At 45.8% G+C, this 23,858-nt stretch overlaps 1 protein-coding gene across 1 annotated transcript in view; it reads right to left on the bottom strand.

Annotated features, from left to right (window-relative positions):
- Positions 1-21,184, bottom strand: part of SPINT2 (serine peptidase inhibitor, Kunitz type 2) — a 31,448-nt gene extending 10,264 nt beyond the window's left edge. The window contains exon 1 of the mRNA XM_059152816.1: positions 20,674-21,184. Coding sequence (XP_059008799.1) covers positions 20,674-20,779 — 106 coding nt within the window. The 5' untranslated portion in view covers positions 20,780-21,184. The remainder of the gene's footprint in view (positions 1-20,673) is intronic.
- Between the last annotated feature and the right edge of the window lie 2,674 nt (positions 21,185-23,858).

Below are 23,858 nucleotides of genomic sequence, written 5' to 3'. Positions count from 1 at the left end.
AACCAAGTGCTGGAGGTATATCATCTGCACCAGCACCAAAGACAGACTTTCTCCTGGAGGAATCAGGAGGATAGAAAGCAAGCTGAAAAGGGAGTGACCCGACTACGTGACTCACCGTCTGCCCAGTACCACCCTATCTCTTCTTGGGATCATGAGTCCACATCACCTCCCCTACTTCCCTGGCCCTCCACCCATCTGGTTGTCTGCCACAAGGGCATTCCAATCTGAGTAGGGTGCTTAATAATCAGCTCAAATAAAAGTACCCCAGGGCCCTGCACTTGGTTATATGCTGTCATTTACTCCTAATTATTTTCATGTTTGTGACATTTACTTCACTAACTAGGGGACAGCTTTTGAAAGCAGAAGGCAAAATCTGGTTTCTCCTAAAATATAACAATGGGCATGAAACCAAATGTTTCACAAAACATCGATTTATGGACAAAAGGGTTGTAGCACTGAGCCAAAACCTCAAGGAAGGGGTGCCTGGGTGGCTCAGAGGGTTAAGCCTCTGCCTCCAGCTCAGGTCATGATCTCAGGGTTCTGGGATCAAGCCCCACATCGGGCTCCCTGCTCAGTGGGAAGCCTGCTTCCCCCTCTCTCTCCTCCTGCCTCTCTGCCTACCTGTGATCTCTCTCTGTCAAATAAATAAAATCTTAAAAATAAAAAACAAAACCTCAAGGAACTCTCACACATACCAATAAACCACAGGAAACTAGTATAGCAGAAAAAGCATTTTCTGAACTTAAGAAACTTTGTTAATTTGAAAGCAACCATCCTTTAAATCACCAATTTAAAAGTACCTTATCTGGATGCTTCATATGAACAGAATCATTTATTATGTCCAGAAAAGGGAAATCAAGAGAGACAGGAAGTAGATTACTGCCTGCCTAGGGCTGTGGGGTTGGGGGATGGTGTGAACTGCACATGGGCACAGGGATCTTTTCGGGATGATGGAAATGTTCTAAAATTAGGTTGTGGGGATGGTTGTACAACTCTATAAATGTACTAAAACTCACTGGATTGTATGTTCGAAACAACTGATTTTATGGTATGTGAATACTTTAATAAAGCAGTGTAAGAAAAAACAGGGGCATCTCCTGTCCATAACACATTAACTAGGATCAGCTGGGTGTGCACCTGGAGCAGATACTTTTGACAACATGCCAAAGGTCACACAACACATCATCAACAAGGCCCAAGGAAAACACTGTAGGAAAAGGGTTCTCTGGTGTAGAATTTACTCAATCCTGGCTGTCAAATGTCTGAGGCAGCACTGCTGTTAACAGCAAGACAAGACGGAGCAGAGCCACACAACCACCATATGTGACCCAAAGTGAAAACAACCCAGAGGCGGCTGGGGGGGCAGCGGTGGTGGGGAGACACAGACCCCGACTGCTACAGAGGTAACAGCCTATCCAACGCCCTGCCAAGCTGAGCACCTGCAACTCACCCGGACTGCTTGGTATCCTTGTTTCCTGAGCAGTTTCAGGGACACTCTTTCAGACAAAAAACCCGAGAGAAGCACTGCACACTCTAAATGGGTGAACTGTATCATAGGTGAACTACATCTCAAAACAAAACCCTGAGAGAATGCCCGACGAAGCTCGAAGCAGCTTAGGTGGGACCCACCAGACAACACCACTGCACAGAAGGTCACAGGCTGACCACCTACCTCATCAAGGGTGGAAATCCAGTTAACTTTTCCGAAAGCAAGGGGGCCAGGTACACGCTCTATGCAAGGCTGATGGTATATAAAGAGGAGAAAAAACTTCTCTAGGGCTGAAGAGCATTTAGCTTAGTGAAGTCACACTGCCCAGAATCTGGCCCTCATCTCTGTCACTCAGACACTTAACTCGTGGAGGCCCAGCTGACCAAACGCAAGGATGCGGTCACCGGCTGACAGAGCGCATAGGAGGATGCCAAGAAAGAACGGTCAAGCAGCTTGGATGTACCCGTCAATGAGCAGACCACCTCAGAAAGCAGACGGAAACGGAGCCTGTCCCTTGGAGTCAGAGTAAGGAGAAGTGTGCTGTTAAGTTTCCCTCCTCCACTAGGACCTACCAGGAAGGCCAGAGGCTCCCAGGAAACAACTCAGGACACACAGTCAAGATACCAGTCAAGGTATGCCTCTGGGACACTTCCTTTCCTGACTGGAACATTCTTCCAGTATATGTGATGGTCTCTTTACAACAAACCCTGTGGGCCTGGGAGGCCACTAAGTCCCAGAGAGCAGCTCTCATCTGCTCTTAAATGATGACACACTGAGGGGCACCTGGGTGGCTCAGTGGGTTAAGGCCTCTGCCTTCGGCTCGGGTAGTGATCCCAGGGTCCTGGGATCGAGCCCCTCGTCAGGCTTTCTGCTCCGCGGGGAGCCAGCTTCCTCCTCTCTCTCTACCTGCCTCTCTGTGTACTTGTGATCTCTGTCAAATAAATAAATAAAATCTTAAAAAAAAAAAAAATGATGACACACTGACTTTACAGTTGAAGTTTCAGAAAACAGCCTTATTTTTAGGTTCCCTGGGTGGGGTAGGAGGAGAGGGGAGATACGGGACGGGAGGGACACTTCACTTTTGTCACAAGGCAATTTAGAAATTTCTCTTTTTAAGTAGGCTCCACACTCAACATGGGGCCCAACATGGAGCTTGAACTCACAACCCTGAGATCAAGACTGATCAAGAGTCGGATGCTTAACTGACTGAGCAACCCAGGTGCCCCTAGAAATGTCTCTTTATTGAGAGAGAACTGGACTAAAAACACAGTATGCCTGTAAAGACAAAATGCTGACAGTTGCTGAAGCTAAGTAATGGGCCATGTGGGCTCACAGAACTGTGTGTGTATTTGAAAATTTCTATAATAAAAAGAGAAAAAAATCTTATCTGTTCTTTTCACACAAATTTGATTACAGTATAACTGAGAGCTCCAAGTAGTAGAATAATCAGCTGAAGCTAACCTTAAGGTTCCATCAAGGTGAAATTTAACCAAGTGTCAAGACAAAGTCCTTGGGGCGCTCAGTCATTAGATTTCTGCGGCTCAGGTCATGACCCCAGGGTCCTGGGATGGAGCCCCACATTGTGCTTCCTGCTCTGCAGGAAGCCTGCTTCTCCCTCTCCCACCCCCTGTGCTTGTGTTCCTTCTCTCACAGTGTCTCTCTCTCTCTGTCAAATAAACAAAATCTTTAAAAAAAAAAAAAAAAGATATCCTTTCTCCGAGTCTGGAAACTCCCTGTGAAATGGAGAAAATTCTCATTTTGCCCTATGCTTTTAAGCCTCTATAATAGAAATTTTCACTGTTTAGACTTAAGTGAACTCAGGAAAAAGCATTTTGGTTTTGTCTGCTTATTTGTTCCGAAGGAGACAGTGTCCTTTCAGATGAACAGGCCACACATTCTTCAATTCACCTCCACCCCAAAGAGCATCAGTGCACTCTCCTTCACTGTTCTCCAAATGGCTTATACAAAAAGTCAGAAATACTTTGGTATGTAACACGGCTTCCGTGACTTGTCATTTTCCATAAAGGCTTTTTTTTCCCCCCCAATTAAAGCACTGTACTTTGGTAGGTGCAGATTAAAATAAAAATGAACCAAAATGGGGGCGCCTGGCTGGTGAAGTCAGTACAGCGTGTGACTCTTGATCTCAGGGTTGTGAGATCAAGCCCCAAATCTGGTGTAGAGATTACTTAGAAATAAAATCTGAAGGGAAAAAAATAAGAAAAAGAACCAACATGCTGAGTATTACTTACGTCTTGAAACCCCTCTGCTACCTTCAGTAAAGCGTTACACTAGGCACAGTATGTGCACTATTTCTAACAGTCACACTAAAACTGCAGATCAGATCATGTAGTAACTCGCTCACTTTACAAATGAGAACTTTACAAATGAGGACACCGAGGCTTGGGGTGATTAAGTCAACCAGAAGCAGAGCTGAATCTGAATTCACAATGGTCCCATTAGAGCTGGGCATTAACATGACAACCCCTCCTTCAGACAGAAAGAAAGAGGCAGTATAATAAAACGCAGTGGTAAACATGAAACTGAAGATGCCTAAAAACCGTAACATTCCTCAGGGCCCTTCATGCTATCCGATCCGAGGGCTCAACAGGCCAGGCCCTTTGCTGGGCCTGTTTATACTCACTCAATGACAAGGTCTTGGACAGCACCAAACCAACTGGCCAAGGCTGAGGGGAACTTGGTAGAATCAATTTTCAGGAAGTTATTCTTTAATAAGTAACTCTATTACTATTAAGAGATATGACGATATATTGGCTTTAGAACAGAATTGGGAAACGATCATGAAAAATGTCTCTAGCCCTATTTCTATGCTCACAAATGCTAGTGCAAAATGAATGTATATCCTGTAAGTTTTCAAAGCAGAGGAAAACGGAGAGAAGCTGAGGAGCACCAAATTTGGAAACACTCGTTTCAGAATACGTAATGGAACCTCTGTCTTCAGGAAACTTTAACATTCTCTTGCATCAGAAATGCATCAGAAATGGTTAAAAATCACGCATCATCTGAAATCTGAAGCTAAATTACAAAACTCTAATAACAGGCATTTGGAACATTAGCTGTGATAAAACTGCCAAACAGACTGGTCTTTGTCATGAAGAACAGGCTACTCTGGTTCTCAAGTCACCAGAGCTCTAACCAGGACCACAAGCCAATGGCTCAGACACCTTCATGCCACATGCACTGGGCTGGAATAACCTGCTGTCACCTGCTGACAACAACATCGCAGGGATTTCAGGCTCCCAGGCACTACCAACCTAATTTAATTTTATAGGCTTAAGAAGACTGTATCTAGGGGCACCTGGGAGGCTCAGTGGGTTAAACTTCTGCCTTCAGCTCAGGTCATGATCTCAGGGTCCTGGGATGGAGGCATGCATTGGGCTCTCTGCTCAGCGGGGAGCCTGCTTCCCCCTCTCTCTCTGCCTACTTGTGATCTCTGTCAAACAAATAAATAAAATCTTAAAAAAAAAAAAAAAAAAAAAAAGGACTGTATCTAATCATTCTCCAAAAAGGCACTATTGCAGTGCCTACTCTAGAAAATTAAGTTATTTTAATAAACTACTTCAAATATTATGAAAAGTACAGAAAATACTGTAACACCAGTCTATCTACTTCTCAGCTTTACCAAATTCCAACCCTCGGTATACCCCTTACTTCAATCCTACCTGATCTCTCCCTTGAATCACCAACCACCTCCAACTCATTCTTTTGCTGTTTTTTAGTTTTGTTTTTTTAAGATTTTATGTATTTATTTGAGACAAAGAGTGAGAAAGAATACGGCCAGAGCCAGGAGGACGGATGATAACAACAGAAGGAGAGGGAGAGGGAAAAGCAGACTCCCCACCAAACAGGGAGCCCAATGCAGGGCTCCACCCCAGAACCCTGGGAACATGACCTGAGCCGAAAGCAGATGCTTAACCACTGAGCCACCCAGGGGCCCCTTGTGTTTTGTTTTGTTTTTGTTTTTTCAATATATTTCTTAAGGATTTTATTTACTTGACAGAGAGAGAGAGAGTAGAAGCAGGGGGGAGCAGCAGGCAGTGGGAGAGGGAGAAGCAGACTCCCTGCTGGCCCCATGTGGGGCTCAATCCCAGGATTCTGAGACCATGACCCAAGCTGAAGGCAGATGCTTAATCCACTGAGCCACCCAGGCACCCCGACTTATTTGTGTTTTTATGCCCCTTCAGAGTAAGTTTACTTCGAAAACAAGTACTTCTTTCCCAGGACTCCAGCTCTTGATACACTTTTTACTCCCCTGGGTGCTACACACTGAAAAAACCCTGACATCTTGCCTGTCTGCCTAATAAAAGAGAGCCTGAGATCATCTCACCAGCCTGAAGACACTCATGAAATGGTTCTCTTCCTCGCATCTGTTTTTCTAGAGCAAAGCTCAGTAAACTTTTTTTTATGGTGCGCCAAACAGTGAACACAGGCAGTACCTGTTTTGCACGATAGTGTGAAAAGCAACAGGAAAATCTGTAACTTCTAAGTCCTTTAAATTTGTCAGAACATTAAAAACTGTGGGTTACAGGGGCACCTGGGTGGCTCAGTGGGTTAAGCCTCTGCCTTCAGCTCAGGTCATGATCCCAGGGTCCTGGGATGGAGCCCCACATCGGGCTTTCTGCTCTGCAGGTAGCCTGCTTCCTCCTCTCTCTCTCTGCCTGCCTCTCTGCCTACTTGTGATCTCTGTCAGATAAATAAAGAAAAAGTCTTAAAAAAAAAAAAGAAAAAACAACTGTGGGTTACAAATATATAGGAAAAATAGTAAACTTAATATTTACTTAGTACAATGTGGCTAAAGTATTAGAAACCTGACAATTAAGTTGTTTAAAAAAAATTACCAAGAGTAGTTTGAACAGTGCTGCAATGGTCTTAAGCCATGTTAACTCTGGATTCAGAACAAGCATTTATTTTCAAATTCATCTTCGTGAATTGTCCTACATCTTTCTAGGTTTGAATCAGCAACCAACATTTTATCCTTCGTTATTTCAATGTCTCAACTGCTCTGAGAGCTGCTTTACTTTTTGTGAAAGTTTTTGCCACCATTCCTTCCACTGGGAAATCATCCTTTTTGTATCATCCTCAGTATCAAAAAGCATCACTTTCCTCATTTCTTTCTTTCCTTATTTCTTTGAGACACACACACAGAGAGAGAGAGAGAGAGAGAGAGATCACAAGTAGGCAGAGAGGCAGGCAGAGAGAGAAGGGGAAGCAGGCTCCCCGCCGATGCAGAGCTGGATCCCAGGACCCTGAGATCAAGACCCGAGCCCAAGGTGAAGGATTAGCCCACTGAGTCACCCAGGTGCCCCTAATTTCCTCATTTCTGTCACTAGGGCTCCTGTGGCTGTCTACCGGGTCTCCCAAATCAAGACCGTGTCCACACTCCTGAGGCTGGTGAGTGCTTCCATCACTCCACCTCTGTTCCATCGGAATTGTGCCTCCAGCATTACCACTTTTTCTCTTGGCTGCACTTTTCATCCTTTTCGGCCAATCCCCTCTATCGATTAAGCATTTTTGTAAACTGTTAACACAGAATTATCACTGGGAAACAAGCAGGCAACACAACCGAATGCTTTGCCTTGTGTGTGAACAGAGTCACAGACGTGCAGTGACCAATCACCACACATATATGTCATCTACACAGTGATCTGTGCTTGAAGAGCTAGAAGCTGAAACTTGTACTTGACCCAAGTACCCAGAGTTAATATACTGTGGTAACTGAAATCTGTGCATGTTGAAAACCACGCAAACAAGGTCTGCCTTTATTCAGGCTTTATGGGTCACGGTCTGTTCTAACTTCCCCACTGTGTCATTACAGTATGGAGGCAGCCTTAAGACACACATGTAAATGAATGAGCATGGCTGTCATTCCAGTCAAATCTTATCTACAGACACTAAAATTTTATCATGTAATTTTTTTACGCACCTTGAAATATTCTTGATTTTTTTCAAACATTAAAAAATGTAAAAACCATACTTAGCTCACAGGCCATACACAGGCAGCAACCCCAAACTACAGTTTGGTCTCTTCTCTATAGTGTTTATAAAAACACCCTGTTCAGGGACACCTGGGTGGCTCAGTTGGTTAAGTAGGTGCCTTCGGCTCAGGTCATGATCCCAGCGTCCTGGGATCAAGACCCACATCCGGCTCCTTGCTCAGCAGGGAGCCTGCTTCTCCCTCTGCCTCTGCTGCCACTAGGCCTGCCTGTGCTTGCTCTCTCTCTCTCTGGCAAATAAATAAATAAAATCTTTAAAAAAAAAAAAAAAAACACCCTGTTCATTTTCTACCTCTGTCCTTACAGAACTCAGCCGGTCTTATATGTGCAGTCAGAAGCTATCAAACAGACTCCCAGGGTTCACATTTCTAATAACAACACTGACCATGCATTCCTCGGGATTATCCTTTGCCAAGAACTTGTAACACACCCTTCCATCACTAGAAACAGCACTACTCTTTCCATTAAAGCAACTTAGAATTCTAAAGACAATGGCCAAAGAGAAGTTCTGTTGTAATAATCCTCAGACATCGGAAAATCCTATTTATACACAGAAAAATAAGAGTACAGGTCACTCCTCAGTATCAAAAAGCAAAGAAAGCAATGAAGAGACACCTAATCCAAGTGTTTTTAAGAATGGGGGCAAGGATTGGCAAATCCACAAAGGGCTTGGTGTTCACAGACCTTTAACAGCTGCAAATTCACCATCAAGACATCTGGTTTGTGCTGATTCGGTAACTTGTGAGAACTGCACACAAGGGATACCAGGCTCTGTTCAAAACAGGCAAAGGTATGTGTGCTGGTATAGAAAATATGGAAGACTAAGAGGGGGAAAAAAGGAAGAGAATGGTTTACTATTTTAATTCCTTTCTAAGCTTTTAATTTAGATGCGTGTATAAATGTACCTTTAAAGAAAGGGCCTGAAAGGAGGGAGCCTTTTCCAGTTTTTCTTTTCCATCTGGATCTTTCAGTACAGTGTGAGTATTCTAATCTTGTGAATGCATTACTTTTGTTTTTTAAGGATCAGCAGTGGTTTTATCAGGATAGTGGATTACGGTCTCTTCTGTTTAAAACTTTCAGTTAAAAAACTTAAAACTATAGGATAAATAGGGGCGCCTGGGTGACTCAGTGGATTAAAGCCTCTGCCTTCCGCTCAGGTCATGATCACAGGGTCCTGGGATGGAGCCCCGTATGAGGCTCTCTGATCTGCTTCCCCCTCTCTCTCTGCCTGCCTCTCTGCCTACTTGTGATCTCTCTCCCTTTGTCAAATAAATAAACACAATCTTAAAAATAAATAAATAAAATAAAATAAAGGTTGTGTTTATTTATTTGACAGAGAGAGACACAAAGAGAGAGAGGGAACACAAGCATGGGGAGTGGGAGAGGGAGAAGCAGGCTTCCCACTGAGCAGGGAGCCCCATCCGGTTCTTGATCCCAGAACCCTGGGATCATGACCTGAACCAAAGGCAGATGCTTAACAACTGAGCCACCCAGGCACCCCGAAAGGGGGTATTTTTTTTTTTTAAAGACACATTTATTCAGCGTCATGATCAGACTATTACATTTAGCAATCAACAGCATGGGTGCAAAAAAAAAAAAAATCTACATTAAAACCCTTTGTTGGAATGCTTTACACTTTCCACAGAACAGAAACTAAAATAACCTGTTCTTAATAGTCACTCTGTGACATATGGTGGCATAAACTGGAACCGTCCAAGGTAAACTGGGCTGAGCAGCCATCCTATACATAGAAGGCGCTGACTGGAGATGTGGTCATCTGACCTCCAGGGGTTTACAAGTAGAAAAAAGACACACTTGGGCAGAAAAACAGAACAAAACAAAACAACAACAAAATCACAAAAGGTAAAATACTACAATCACATCTGAAATTCAAAGAGCTTGTAAGCCAACATAAGGTACAAAGGAAATGACCCAAGGCTCTGGGACAGGGGAGTGACACATACGGGAGGCATTTGACAAAAGCTTGTAGGACAGATCCTCTGTTCCGGTAAAGGATCTGTGTGTGCAGGCATCCCTGGCTGCCTCTTACGAGCCTGCTGTCTTACCCAGAGGCAGTTCTAACCTTCCTGTGCCTATTTCCTCACTCATAATGTGGGAACAATAGTACATGCAACAAACGCATACTAATCTAACAATAAAGCCGGAAAATATATAAACACCATATACTTTAATTCAGAAAGCCACATATTCCCTGATTTAGGCCTGGCTGCTTAAAAAAAATAAAAAAGAAAAGAAAAATGCAGATTTTTAGAGGCTTGGAGTATGTAAACCAGAAGATAAGGCGAAGCTCTGATTATGGATTCAGCCTATCTTTGACACAGTAAGACAGATTTGGCCAACCCCCCACACCCCCCACTGTACCTCCCTTGTGGTTTTTCTTTTATATTTTAAGATTTTTATTTATTTGAGAGAGAGAGATCACAAGTAGGCAGAGAAAAAGGCAGAGAGGAGGAAGCAGGCTCCCTGCTGAGCAGAAAGCCCGATGTGGGCTCAATCCCAGGACCCCTGAGCTCATGACCTGAGGCAGAGGCATAACCCACTGAGCCACCCAGGCGCCCCCTCCCTTGTGGTTTCTTCAGTACTAGGAACGCTGGTTTTTGAGCCGGGTTCCTGACACAAGAGCTAAGAGTCTGGGAGATGATTGGGGTGGGGGGCTGACTGCCAGAAAGACAAGGGAAAGACTGAGGGGTTGGAACTTTAAGCCAAACTCCCATCCTCCAGGAAAGGGTGGGGGATGGGAGTTTGAGTTAATAATCAATCATGCCTACATGATGAAGCTTTCTAAAAGACCCTAACCGAAGGAGTTAGGAGAGGTGTGTTGGTGAACACATCATGTACCAGGAGGCTGGCTCACCCCAAACTCCACAAGGACAGAGCTTCTGTGCTGGGGACCCTCCCAGACTTCACTCCATGTCTTCATCTGGCTGTTCATCCTTATCCTTTATAATACACTGGTAAATATATCTGAGTTCTGTGAGCCATTCTAGCAAATTAACCAAGGGGGTTGTGGGAACCTTTGATTTATAGCACACAGGTTGGAAGTACAGGTGACAACCTGGGACATTCCAGTGAAGGTGTGGGAGAAGCGGGTTGTGGGACTGAGCTGGTAACCCGTGGGCTCTGTGCTAACTCCGTGGAGTTGGTGTCAGAAATGAGTCAAATGGGTGTCCACTGAGAACTGTAGAAAAGCCCATTCCATCTGGTGTCAGAAAAATTCTGCAATAAACAGTTTTCTCTTTAAAATCTACTTAGTTTAGCAGTAAAAGCTGAGAATGTTAGCAAGATAACTACCCTAAGGGACATTAGAACGTAGCCCAAGCTTAAGTAAGGGTCTCTGTGTGATTTATACATATTCTGGATTTAGTTAGTATAAAAGTGTTTTCTGGCAAGTGTGTTAGCAAAAAGTCCCCTTCTGTGTGTGACATCTAGACTTACGATGCCTGCTTCAGAATGCACTATTAACTTTGAGGGGGTCCTGACAATGGCTTGTCTGGGAAAAGGCACTTGAATTCACTATTGAGTAACAAAGCAAAGAGACTCATCAGCTTTTCCTCCACAGTCCCTACTGAAGTAAATTCTGGGAGCACGCACAGGTATTTCTTTTTTTGCAGAAGCAACCCCCGCCCCCCAACCCAGCAGGGAGCCTAACTCAGAACTTGATCCCAGGACCCAGGGATTATGACCTGAGCTACCCAAGCATCCCCACAGATGCATTTCTTTAAAACAACTCAAATGGGACTCAAATGGGAGGGATTTCTTTTACACACAGACCAATAACATAAGAGTGTTGTGAAGACTGAAGGAGTTTTATATTCCATTATAAACTCTTAAACAGGGGCACCTGGGTGGCTCAGTCTGTTAAGCATCTGCCTTCAGTTCAAGTAATGATCCCAGGGTTTTGGGATCAAGTCCCATATTAGGCTCCCTGCTCAGCAGAGTCTGTTTCTTTCTTTCTCTCCCCCCCGCGAAATAAATAAATAAATAAGAAAAAATTAAAAAATAAAGAGCCCTTAAAACATTTAGAACAGGGGGGCCTGGGTGGCTCAGTGGGTTAAAGCCTCTGCCTTCAGTTCAGGTCATGATCCCAGGGTCCTGGGATCAAGCCTCGCATCAGGCTCTCTGCTCAGCGGGAGCCTGCTTCCTCCTTTCTCTGCCCGCCTCTCTGCCTACTTGTGATCTGTCAAATACATAAATCAAATCTTAAAAAAAATTTTTAGAACAAATCTTTGAATAAAGAGTAGATAATATATTTTTATGAGGCCAAACTAATACAGGGACAGTGGGAATGAAGGTACAAAAAGGATGACAGAGTTCACTAGAAAATCCAACTGAGTATGATGGCTAACAGGACACGGGGCTATGGAAAACCTCAAGTCAGAGTCAATAAAACCAATTAAACCATCACCCTTCCCTTTATTTTTCTGCTGTGTGACCATTTACCACACCTTAAGTGATACCTTTCTGATCTTCACCATGGTAGGACAAAGGCAAACTATCACATAGATCAAAGTCCTGCAACCCCACATTATGCTGAGATTAAGTGTTCAAGGCCTGGGGAAAGTAAGAAAAAATATGCCCTGGTTACCCATTTGGACCTTCTAGTATCTCTTCACTGAAGAATGAGCTATCTTTAAAAGCTCTGTGTAAGCAAAGAGGTACTGAGTATCCGGGAGGTACTCATGGCTGTTTTAATCCCACTGTGCCAAATTCCAGAGTTGACATGTACTTTATGATCAGCTTGATTTCTAAGGGACCTAGGAATTCACCTATTTGGGTTAGCTGGGTAGGTTCTACATACTTGAGTGCTTCTGTTTTCAGTAAAGAAAGCTACCAATGGGGCACCTGGGTGGCTCAGTAGGTTAAGCCACTGCCTTCGGCTCAGATCATGATCTCAGGGTCTTGGGATGGAGCTCTGCATCAGCCTCTCTGCTCAGCAGGGAGCCTGCTTCTCTCTCTCTCTGCCTACTTGTGATCTTTCTCTGTCAAATAAATAAATAAAATCTTTTAAAAAAGGAAAGAAAGCTACTAACTACCCATCTCCTCTAGGTTTGGGTGCCTGGAAGTTGTCATTATTACGATAAATAATGCAGAAACTTTAAAATAACCCTTGGGTATTTATGAGGAAAGAACATTTACAACGACAAATCCAACTTAAATTATAAGACTCATAATATCTCGTTTTAGATATAAAACCTTGGCACTTTAGATATAAAATATCGAGATATAGAAGTTTACACTTTAGAAACCATTGGCACAAGGCAAACCACCGCTCCTACCCACTGTCACTGCATATTCATCAAACAAGACTATGAATTCTACCCTTACCTACAATCACAGTAGCCCATCTGAGTAACTTGGAAAGGCAGTTTCAGTGTCTTTCATGGGACTCCCTCTAAGATTTTTTTTTTTTATTTGACAGAGAGAAAGATCACAAGAAGGCAGAGAATCGGCAGAGGGGTTGTGGGGGAGCAGGCTCCCTGCTAAGCAGAGAGCCTGATGCGGGGCTCGATCCCAGGACTCTGAGACCATGACCTGAGCCAAAGGCAGAAGAGAAGCTCAACCCAGTGAGCCACCCAGGCACCCAATTCAAGGGATTCTTAACCTTTTCTGAATCATGGACCATTTTCACAAATTGATGAAAGCTAATATACCCTTCTCCCTGGAACAGTGTTTCTCAAACTTGTTTTTCATTATCATCCCTGAGGAACGTTTTCAGACATGTTTTTCCATTATGTCCCATTAAATTTCAATACCACATACATACTCTGCATCTGTTTATGAGTGGTCCCTTGAAAGGTCACAAACAATGATGGCAGTTATTTTTCACCCCCTTAAGTGCATGTCCTGGACTCTAAATGACAGACCCAGGGGGACACATAAAATATGCCGTATGAACTCAAGGACTTTAGAAGCCAAAGCCAGGCCCCTTTCGGTGAGATCCATCTCAAAACACTAGTATGTAAAACAACAGCTAAATTTTTTTGCCTTCATTTCTAAAATGGATTTCTAATCATGAAAAATATACTTCAAATAATTTCAAATTAACTAAACTCTAAAATTACGTATGGGGCCTCAGCATCCATGTTCCAGCATCCCTTTTCAGTTTTCAAAAAGATCTTTTCAGAAACAATACATGAAATGACATTTGTGACCAGGACTGCACAGACACCCATAATCTGCCTGCTGTTGCTTCTGGGGTCACTGTGAAAACTGCTTTAGTCATGTGACCAGTGATCCATCAAGGCTTCCTAGGGTCCATGAAATCAGGGGTCACTCGCTTCTCACATGAATCTCTGGCTACCACATCAGCACATGGCACAGGCCTGGATGCCCTGTCAACTTACCTTAAGTGTGAGAGTTATAAATGACTCCCAGGAGAGGAAAGATGAGAAGTGTGTGGGGAGCAGGTGAAAGAGAAGTCTGCTTCACTTCACAAAGGAATCTTTTCCGTGGACCTTCAGAGGACCTGAAAGTGAGGCCCTCAATGTTCTTTAGGGGCCATCACCATCTGAGCTTCGAAGGCCATGTTTTCAGCACTAAGCACACCAAATCTTACCTTACTTTTCTTACAGTACTCATTTCCAGGTACATATTCACTGCCATTTTATGACTGTACTGTCTTTCTTTCATTACAAGGTGGCTGCCATGCATCAGGAGGTCATTTGTTTTGTTCAGTGCTGTTTCCTGGGCCTAAAACTGTACCTTGCACATAGTAGGTGTTTAAATAGGGGTGCCTGGGTGGCTCAGTGAGTCAAGCGCCTGCTTTTGGCTCAGGTTATGATCCCAGGGTCCTGGGATCGAGTTCCACATGGCTTCCTGCTTAGCTGGGAGCCTGCTTCTCCCTCTCTCTCTCTGCCTGCTGCTCCCCCGGCTTGTGCTCTATCAAATAAATAAATAAATAAAATCTTTTTAAAAATGTATGTCTTGGGGGCGCCTGCTTGGCTCAGTGGGTTAAGCCTCTGCCTTCGGCTCAGGTCATGATCTCAGGGCCCTGGGATCGAGTCCCACATCGGGCTCTTTGCTTGGCAGGGAGCCTGCTTCCTCCTGTCTGTCTGTCTGCCTCTCTGCCTACTTGTGATCTCCATCAAATAAATAAATAAAATCTTTAAAAAAAAAAATGTCTTGGATAAACCAGTGAGTAAGTATTTCAAAGTATCCTGCAAACTGCCTTGATTGCAAGCAAAACAAGTGCCTCTTCTGTGAAGGGCAGAACACTAGAAGATGCTAGGGACACCTGACTGGCTCAGTCCGTTAAGAGCCAGACTCTTGGTTTGGCTCAGGTCAGGATCTCCTGGGGTAGTGGGATGAGCCTTGCAGACTCAGGGCTCCAGGTTCAGCAGAGAGTTTGCCTAAAGATTCTCGCTCTCTCCCCTTCCCTCTACTCACAGGGGTGAGCTCAAGCTCTCTCTCAAATAAATACACCAATCTTAAAAAACAAAAACAAAAACAAAACCCTAGAAGATGCTACTTTGGAGAACCCACAGCCAATCACTAACACCAACTGCACTTTAGCTCCCTGTGGATGGGGTTTAAGAGAAAGGAGTGGTGACTAAGAACATTCTTATTAGAAGTGCTGGAAATTTGTCCTTTTAGTCAAAGTGCTGGGGAAACTAATTAACCCAAGAGGTAGATGGAAACTGAAGATCACTAGAAAATGCAATAGAGGCTCTCAAATGTAGGCTGCTGCACTTTCTCCAGTGGAAAGTCCCAAGAACAATCAACAAAGCCCAGCACCATTAACTCCAAGCTCTGATGAGCCCAAGGTGAGGCATAGTTATTGGCAGCAGGAACTACACTTAAACTTCCCAAAGGAATTTTTGAGGTTTTGTCCTGAAAAGGAATACACAGTTGAACTTTTTCTTGATGATTTTCTTAATATTTTTTCTCTAGCTCTCTTTAAGAATACAGTATTTAAGGGGTGGCTGGGTGGCGCAGTGGGTTAAAGCCTCTGCCTTCAGCTCAGGTCATGATCCCAGGGTCCTGAGATTGAGCCCACATCGGGCTCTCTGCTCAGCAGGGAGCCTGCTTCCTGCTCTCTCTCTGCCTGCCTCTCTGCCTACTTGTGATCTCTGTCAAATAAATAAGTAAAATCTTTAAAAACAAACAAACAAACAGAAGAATACAGTATTTTATACATGTAACACAAAATATGTGTTAATTAACTGTTTATGTCATTGGTAAGGCTTAGAGAGCAGGCTATCAGCAGGCTACGTTTTTGAGGAATCAAAATTTAGATTTGGATTCTCAACTGCAGAGTTGCTCCTAACCCCTGTGTTGTTCGAGGGCCAACTGTATTATCTATCCTTAAATTGAGTGAAATCAAAATTACGTATTTTGGGACACTCCAGATAATAGGACTTATCACCTGGGAAGAAATTAAAAAAAAAAAAAAAAAAAAAGAATTACACACATCTGTGGCCAACTGATAAGGGCTTTTCCCTCCCTAACAGCAATGACACACACACTTGCACTATACAATTTATAAGGAGCTGTTTCCTCTACCTCCATTTACAAAATGGAACATATTAAGATGGGGGAGGTTACAACTTAAATGCTTAGAGATACAGTGGGCAGGCCAAGTACATAAAGACCGAGTAGTGTATGTCCTTTCCAAAAGGAGCACTATGGGTGCCATGTGGGAACACTGATCTGGTGCCACAGATCTTCACATTTTTCAGGCAGAGAGCCATAACCATATTTTTCCATAAAAAATTCCCAATTTTAGGGACGTCTGGGTGGCTCAGTTGGTTGGACGACTGACTGCCTTCGGCTCAGGTCATGATCCTGGAGTCCCGGGATCAAGTCCCGCATCGGACTCCCAGCTCCATGCGGAGTCGGCTTCTCTCTCTGACCTTCTCCTCGTTCATGCTCTCTCTCACTCTCTCTCAAGTAAATAAATTTTTTAAAAATCTTAAAAAAAAAAATTCCCAATTTTAGGGGCACCTGGTTGGCTCAGTGGGTTAAGGCCTCTGCCTTCAGCTCAGGTCATGATCCCAGGGTCCTGAGATCCAGCCCTGCATGGGGCTCTCTGCTCAGCAGGGAGCCTGCTTCCCCCTCTCTCCACCTGCCTCTCTGCCTACTTGTGATCTCTGTCAAAATCTTTTAAAAAATAAATCTCAATTCTACAAACTACAAGTCACATAAAGCCTGTTGGAGGCCTCTTGGGAGCGGAGGGTTTATAATCTCAGTGTGCTTTCCACGGTAGACTGGCGCCCTACCTGAATGCTAGAAACACGCAGAGCAGTATCAGCTTTCCTCCACCTCCAGCTGCAAGGGTCCGGTTTCAGGACACCCTCTGTCCAGAGTCCAAGTATCCACTACTTACCACCACACCCCTTGCCATCTGCCCTCCCAACACCCAGTCCCTGCCCAACACTTTCAGCCTTGAACCCGACTGCACTCCTATCACTTGCTTATCATGACATCAGCCCAGACTCCTGACTTAACTCCCCTCATCCCCATACATCCTATACTGTTCTCATCCCTCTTCCCCCTAACTTCCAGGGTTTGGGAACTTAGCAATTGCCTTAAGCAAAATCTCTTATTTTCTCATCTCCTCTCTGAACATTCTCATCACATTCTCCTTACTCTAACCAAACCCTTCCTCCCTCAAAGACATTTCCAAGAGGGTAGGTCTCCTTGCACCTGGTGCTGCTTCTACAGTGTTCTGCCCTCTCCAAAGTCCAGCTATTAATCACCATCAAAACAGACTGTACCCCACCTTGTGCATCATCTGCCCAGATCACTACTCCTCATTTCATGACTTTAGCTCCTGGCTCACTATCTCTTGTGCTGCCTCCCTCATCATTCCCAGTGATTTCCATATCCAGGTTGGTGACCCTCAGACCATCCTGGCCTCTTGGTTCCTAAACCTCTTCTCCAGTGATCTTGCCCTCCCCTCCGCTTCGTCCCACAATGGTTATGTCTAGACCTTGTCTCAAGAAACACAACTTCTTGGAATCTCAGTTTCAAGCATCTCACTCACTGCCCATCATATCCTTTCTTTCCAGTTCATGCCCTCCAAAACCTCAACTCCAACAATTCACCGACCCTATCTGCTCTCTACCCCTCAGCCCCCTCACGTCTTCACAAAGATCAAATTCCTTGACCAATCATTACCATCACCCCCTCACACACATTCACTACACAGTCCCCACCTCACCATACTCATCTAGTGGCACCTATGCAGTTGCATGGGGCTGGAGAAACGTCACTCTTAGTGGAAGACCCTGTTGCCTGAAAAAAAAATCAAAACTACCTCCTCGTTCAAATTAAACTACTGAAAGCTTTCAAACAAACAGAACTTCAGATAAGCAAGGTCATTAGTTCACCCAACGAGACAAGAGTACTTCTGAAAGGTCAGGAGGTCCACCCAGCTGCAGCAGCCAGAAAGGCCACCAGGGAAAGGCCTCTGAAGCCAGACTTGACTTTGTCAATTACGACTGCATGATCTTAGGCAAGATCTGTAGCTTGACCACCCAACCACGCTGTTTCAAGGATCAGAACTCAGTAAGCAATAGAGTTTAGCCCTAAATTCGGTTTTGATTAAGTCCCAGAGCAGGTAACTAAAAGGCATATCCTAACATGATTATGTCATTGAAAAAAGACATGTCAAATTCTAGTTCAGACTGCAAGTATGTTCAGCACCTGAATTTTTTTTTTTTTAAGATTTTTATTTATTTATTTGACAGACAGAAATCATAAGTAGGCAGAGAGGCAGGCAGAGAGAGAAAGAGGGAAGCAGGCTCCCTGCCAAGCAGAGAGCCCAATGCAGGGCTCGATCCCAGGACCCTGGGATCATGGCCTGAATTGAAAGCAGAGGCTTGGGACGCCTGGGTGGCTCAGTTGGTTACGCAGCTGCCTTTGGCTCAGGTCATGATCCCAGCATCCTGGGATGGAGTCCCACATCGGGCTCCTTGCTCAGCAGGGAGCCTGCTTCTCCCTCTGCCTCTGCCTGCCATTCTGTCTTCCTGTGCTCGCTCTCTCCCCCTCTCTCTCTCTGATAAATAAATAAAATCTTTAAAAAAAAAAAAAAAAGAAAGAAAGAAAGCAGAGGCTTGAACCTACTAAGCCACCCAGGCGCCCCCTGAATTTTTTTCCTATGAGTTGTTTTAATTTTTTAGATTTTATTTATTTATTTGACAGAGAGACAGGGAGAGAGCATAAGTAGGCAGAGTGGTAGGCAGAGGGAGAGGGAGAAGCAAGCTATCCAATGAGCAGGGAGCCCAACACGGGGCTCCATCCCAGGACCCTGGGATCATGACCTGAGCGGAATGCAGATGGTTAACTGACTGAGCCGCCCACCCAGGCGTCCCTGTTTTATCTATGTGTTTTTTAAGATTTCATTTATTTATCTGAGAGAGCACGCACAGGCAGGGGGAAAGGCAGAGCAAGTGAGAGAAGTAGACTCTCCACTGAGCAGGATGATGACATCAGGACCTGAGCCAAAGGGAGACGCTTAACCGCTGAGCCACCCAGGTACCTAACACCTACCTCCACTCTTGATTCCTTGACCTACCAGAGCTGATTCTCTCCCCAATAGCCCCTGACATCCCCATTAGCTCATTTTTCCCTCTCTGCCTCTGACGTGGGTAAATTAATAGACTTCAGAAATCACCACAGGTGGGACGCCAGGGTGGCTCAGTGGGTTAAAGCCTCTGCCTTCAGCTCAGGTCAGCTCAGCAGGCAGCCTGCTTCCTCCTCTCTCTCTCTCTCTGCCTGCCTATGATCTCTGTCAAATAAATAAATAAAATCTTTTAAAAAAATAAATAAATTACAGAAGTCACCACAGGTGATAAGCGGCACACAAACCCTACTTTTTTCTCTTTCCACCCAAAACGGTGGCCTACAAAGTCACCGAGCTCCAGCCTACTTCTCCCACCTCACATCCTCCTCCAATTCTCTCCCCACCCCCACTTCTACTCAGGCTAGGATGATTCTGTGTCTTTTCCTTGAATACTACCAGGCTTCCTCCAAACTGGAGGCCTCTGACTCCATTACCTCCATGGACTCTCACCCACCAGAGGTCTTTGTGTTAGGGCTCAAGACCTCACCCTCCTCAGAGAGGCCTCCCCTGACCACCTGAGCTAAAGCAGCCCCATCATCTTACATCACGCTGTTTGTGTACTTCACCTTGTTCATTTACTTCTTAGTAATTTAATACTGCGGTGACTGCTCTTTACCTAAATGTTTACTCACTGTCTCTGTCTCTCCCACTAGAATACAAGCTAAGTGTTGGGACCTGGCTTGTCTGAGTCACAACTGTTACCACCGGTGCCAGCATCATCCCTGACACATAGCAGGGGCTCAATAAGTTTTGCTGAATCAGTGAATTCTCATTTGAAAAGAGGGTTTTTTCCCAAAGCCTGGCTGTGCTTGTCTGAAGCATTTGAGGTTATGACAACACTTGTTCAAAATGACCTTCCCAAGCCAAACTTCTGGAGAATGTAGAGATTTAAATAGGGCCTTATTCTCCACCAACCTGTAAGGACCAGTTCCACAACCACAACCCCAGCTTCTCAAGGCCAATACTCTTCTTATCCCAAGGAGTCCCCACTCTTGCACCTTTGCAAAGTTTCTCCCCTCCAACACTTTTGCTTTTCTTCTTCTTCCTGAGGCATCATTTTGGAGCCGCTCTACTGCAACTGAACCAGGTAAGATTTCTCGAGAGGCCGTGGTCCAGTATCTAAAGAGGTGGGCGTGGGGGCTTCTTGCCAGAGGCTAAACTGCCATTACATCACCTAATCCAATCCCCACCCTCTCAAGCCCGGCCTCTCAGGGCTCCCCTAGGCCACAGAACTTTCCTCTGCCAGGAGAAGGCTGGTCTTCTGTTGGGCCTCTCACCCCCTTCCTGCCACAGGAAGGGCCAATGCCACTCCTTCCCGGTCAATACCCCTAAGTCTCCTCCCTCACCCGCAGGAAATCTTCCCAACTCTGGCTCCGCCGCCCGTCCTCAGTCCCAGGGGCTCCCAAACCTCAGCCCCAGGCTCAATCTCCTACAGCCCGCTCCACCACACCCCCCGAGCTTCACCAGGTCTCCCAATTCCCTCTCCCGCCTATTCGCCCGGCTCAGACCTTGCCCAAGTCCCCTCGCGCCCCGCCCTCCGCCTGTCGGCCTTCCACTCCTCCCGGGAGACCCGCCCTGGCCCTCACCGTGGACGCCACGTTCTCCGTCGGCCGCCTCAGCCCGGAAGAGGAGCAGCGAAGCCAACAAGGCGAGGAAAGCCCCGCACAGCCTCAGCCCACACAGCTGCGCCATGACGGGTTCCACCCCGCAGCGCCCGCGAAGCCTCGAGCCGCTGGCCGTTAGGGTCTCGCGATCAGGTGCGGGAAGACCCTCGCCGCGCACGCGCGCTAGAGAGCCTCGTGTTCAGGTGCTGGCGCTCCCAGAGGGTCTGTGAGGTGCTGCGCCGGCGCTCCTGCCGAAGCCTCCAGGAAACCCCCCACCCTCCACCTCGCCGGACCTTCGGTTTGCGGACACCTGCCTCCTACGGCCACGACGCCTCTGTCCGCCCCTCACTGGCCCCTTGCCCCGGCGACACTCAGCGACTCTTCCACGGTTCAGAACTCCGCCAACCTCCCAAACACTCGGTGGGCGCTAGAGCCAATGGCGGCCGCCTCCGCGCAGCTAAGGGAGGTGGCCAGTCGGGAGGGGGGCGGGGCGCACCTGGCGAGGCGGGGCGCGTAGAGCGCAGGCGCAGGGAGCAGGCACCTGAGCGAGGATCCTCCCCCCCTCCGCGCACCTGGGCTGGCCCCTGGATGGGGGAGAGGGGGCGGGACTTGCCTTCGTTCCCCAGGGGTAGGACCTAGCCTGTGGAGAGAAGCAAACCTGCTGAGCCCTGGGGCTCCTGCTACCCTGATCCTGGGTTTGGTGACGTCCTGCTACTGAAACAAAGGCAGAAGAAAAAATTATTAAATTTCCTTAGAGCCCACTGACCAGCTCAGTTGCCTTGATGTTTTGGCTAGAGCCAAAAATTCTAGCTCGAACCTCCCCCCACCTCCACTCCTGGGTGGGACTCCTGATAAGTCTTCCAAGAATCTCCCAACTATCTTAATGTTAATCCCTTGCTAGAGGGGAAAAACAACAGTAACTTGCAGGTCCTCTTTAGCATGGGAAAGTTCTTTTGAAACCTCCCTTTTTCCTTACCTCCCTCTCCCAACTCCTAAGTCTATAAGGGGCCACTCCTCCTGACCCGGTTGCTCCTCTTTCTGCCCAAGGGTCCTGTCCCCCTGCTTTAATAAACCACCGTTTTGCACCAAAGATGTCTTAAGAATTCTTTCTTGGCCATTGGCTTCGAATCTTAACATCGTCTCTCCTACATCAGTACCTTCACTCTTGGGCTGGGCCTGGGGGTCGGAGAAGAGGGTACAGAATGCTCTTCCTGGAAATCAGTGGTTCCTGAAAATGTGGTGATGACGCTTGCCTCATTTTTACCCTCCTTTGAGGGTGAGGGATTTACTCCTTCCTAAATTGAACATTCACTCAACGCCTACTGAGCATGTTCCTGGGAACCCAGCAATGACCACGCCAGACTAGTCCTTTCCTCACTAGACAGGAACAACCAAGAGTAGTGATGACAGAAGCACAGGACAGACTGACTAGAATGATTGGGGATGGGACAGGGGAGCACAGACAATGATCAGGGACTGAGGTGGTGGGAGTGAGGAGGTGGCTTTGATAATGAACCTGAAGGATCAGAAGCGCTGATGGAGAAACATTCTAAGCATCTGGAACAGCAAATGCAAAGGCCCTAGGCAAGGAAGACAACAATGCCTTACAGGATCCAGGGCTGTTCCCAGTCTTCAGGCTCCCTCCTCACTTAACTTGTGAGGAGCCTTAATTGGGTTATCAAAATGGTGTCTACCTGAAGCAATTGAGCTTTTGTGTCCATTTTTTTGTTTATTTGTTTTATTTTTAAATAGTCTCTACACCCAGCATGAGGCAGGAACTCAGTAACCTCAAGTTCAAGAGTCATGTGCTGTACCAACTGAGCCAACCAGGTGTCCTCACCATTTCTTTTTCATTAAAAAACTTTTTTGCCCACCATCTTCTTTAATCTTTTAGTGAGGTCCAAGGACTCAAGGTCAAGAGTCTCAATGTGAGAACAAAGATCTCTCCAGCACCTGAACCCCCCGACCCCACCCCATTTCTCTAAGCCAGGAATTTAGCCGGAAAACAGGACTGTGGTGAGAGTTGAGGCTGGAAAGGAGTCACAGGTCCATTCACGCATCTGTTCATTTGGCATATTCATTGAGCACCCACTATGAGCCAGGTACTGTTGCAAATGCTGGAGAAGATACAACAAGGAACAAAGCAAAATCCCTGTCCCATTGGAGCTCTTTTTTTTTTTTTTTAAGATTTTATTTATTTATTTGACAGAGAGCTCACAACTAGGCAGAGAGGCAGGCAGAGAGAGAAGGGGAAGCAGGCTCCCTGCTGAGCAGAGAGCCCGATCAGGGGCTCCATCCCAGGACTCTGAAATCATGACCTAAGCCGAAGGAAGAGGCTTTAACCCACTGAGCCACCCAGGCACCCCAGAACTCATTTTGTAATGTTGTGAACAGTGGTAGGACTAGGATATTTGACACCTGGAGGGGATAACTTCTTTATACTTCCTCCTCTCTACCAGAAAATTATTTTCAATAATAATCATGTAAGAGTCATTAATTTGTTCTTTAGTCTTAAAATTAACAACTGAGGGGTGCCTGGGTGGCTCAGTGGGTTAAAGTCTCTGCCTTCGACTCAGGTCATGATCTCAGGGTCGTGGGATGGAGCCCCACATCGGGCTCTCTGCTCAGCAGGGAGCCTGCTTCCCTTCTTCCCTCTCTGCCTGTCTCTCTGCCCGCTTGTGATCTATGTCTGTCAAATAACTAAATAAATAAATCTTAAAAAAAAAGAAAGAAAACTACTACAAATACAATGTTTACTAAAGGACACAGTAATAAAAATAACTAACTGGAAGCCTATTATTAAAACTCAATGGGGGACTGGGGCATCTGGGTGACTCAGTCAGTTAAGTGGCTGCCTTTGGCTCAGGCTCTTGGGCTTCTGGAATCCAGCCCTACATCAGCTCCCTGTTCAGCTGGGAGACTGCTTTTCCCTCTGCCTCTCCCCGCTTCATTCTCTCTCTCTCTCTCTCTCTGTCTCTCTACCCCCCTCTCTCAAATAAATAAAATCTTAAAAAAACAAAAACAAAAACTGGAGTGTGAGTGGCTCAGTCATTGAAACAGGTGACTCTTGATTTCAGCTCAGGTCAGGATCTCAGGATCTTGAGATGATGCCCATATTGGGCTCTGAGCTCAGCAGAGAGTTTGCTTCTCTTCCTCTCCCTCTGTCC

The sequence above is a fragment of the Mustela lutreola genome, chromosome 16, assembly GCF_030435805.1.
Source record: "Mustela lutreola isolate mMusLut2 chromosome 16, mMusLut2.pri, whole genome shotgun sequence".
NCBI lineage: Eukaryota > Metazoa > Chordata > Mammalia > Carnivora > Mustelidae > Mustela > Mustela lutreola.
The sequence above is the reverse complement of the archived record's forward strand: the minus strand, read 5'-3'. Positions and strand labels throughout refer to the sequence as shown.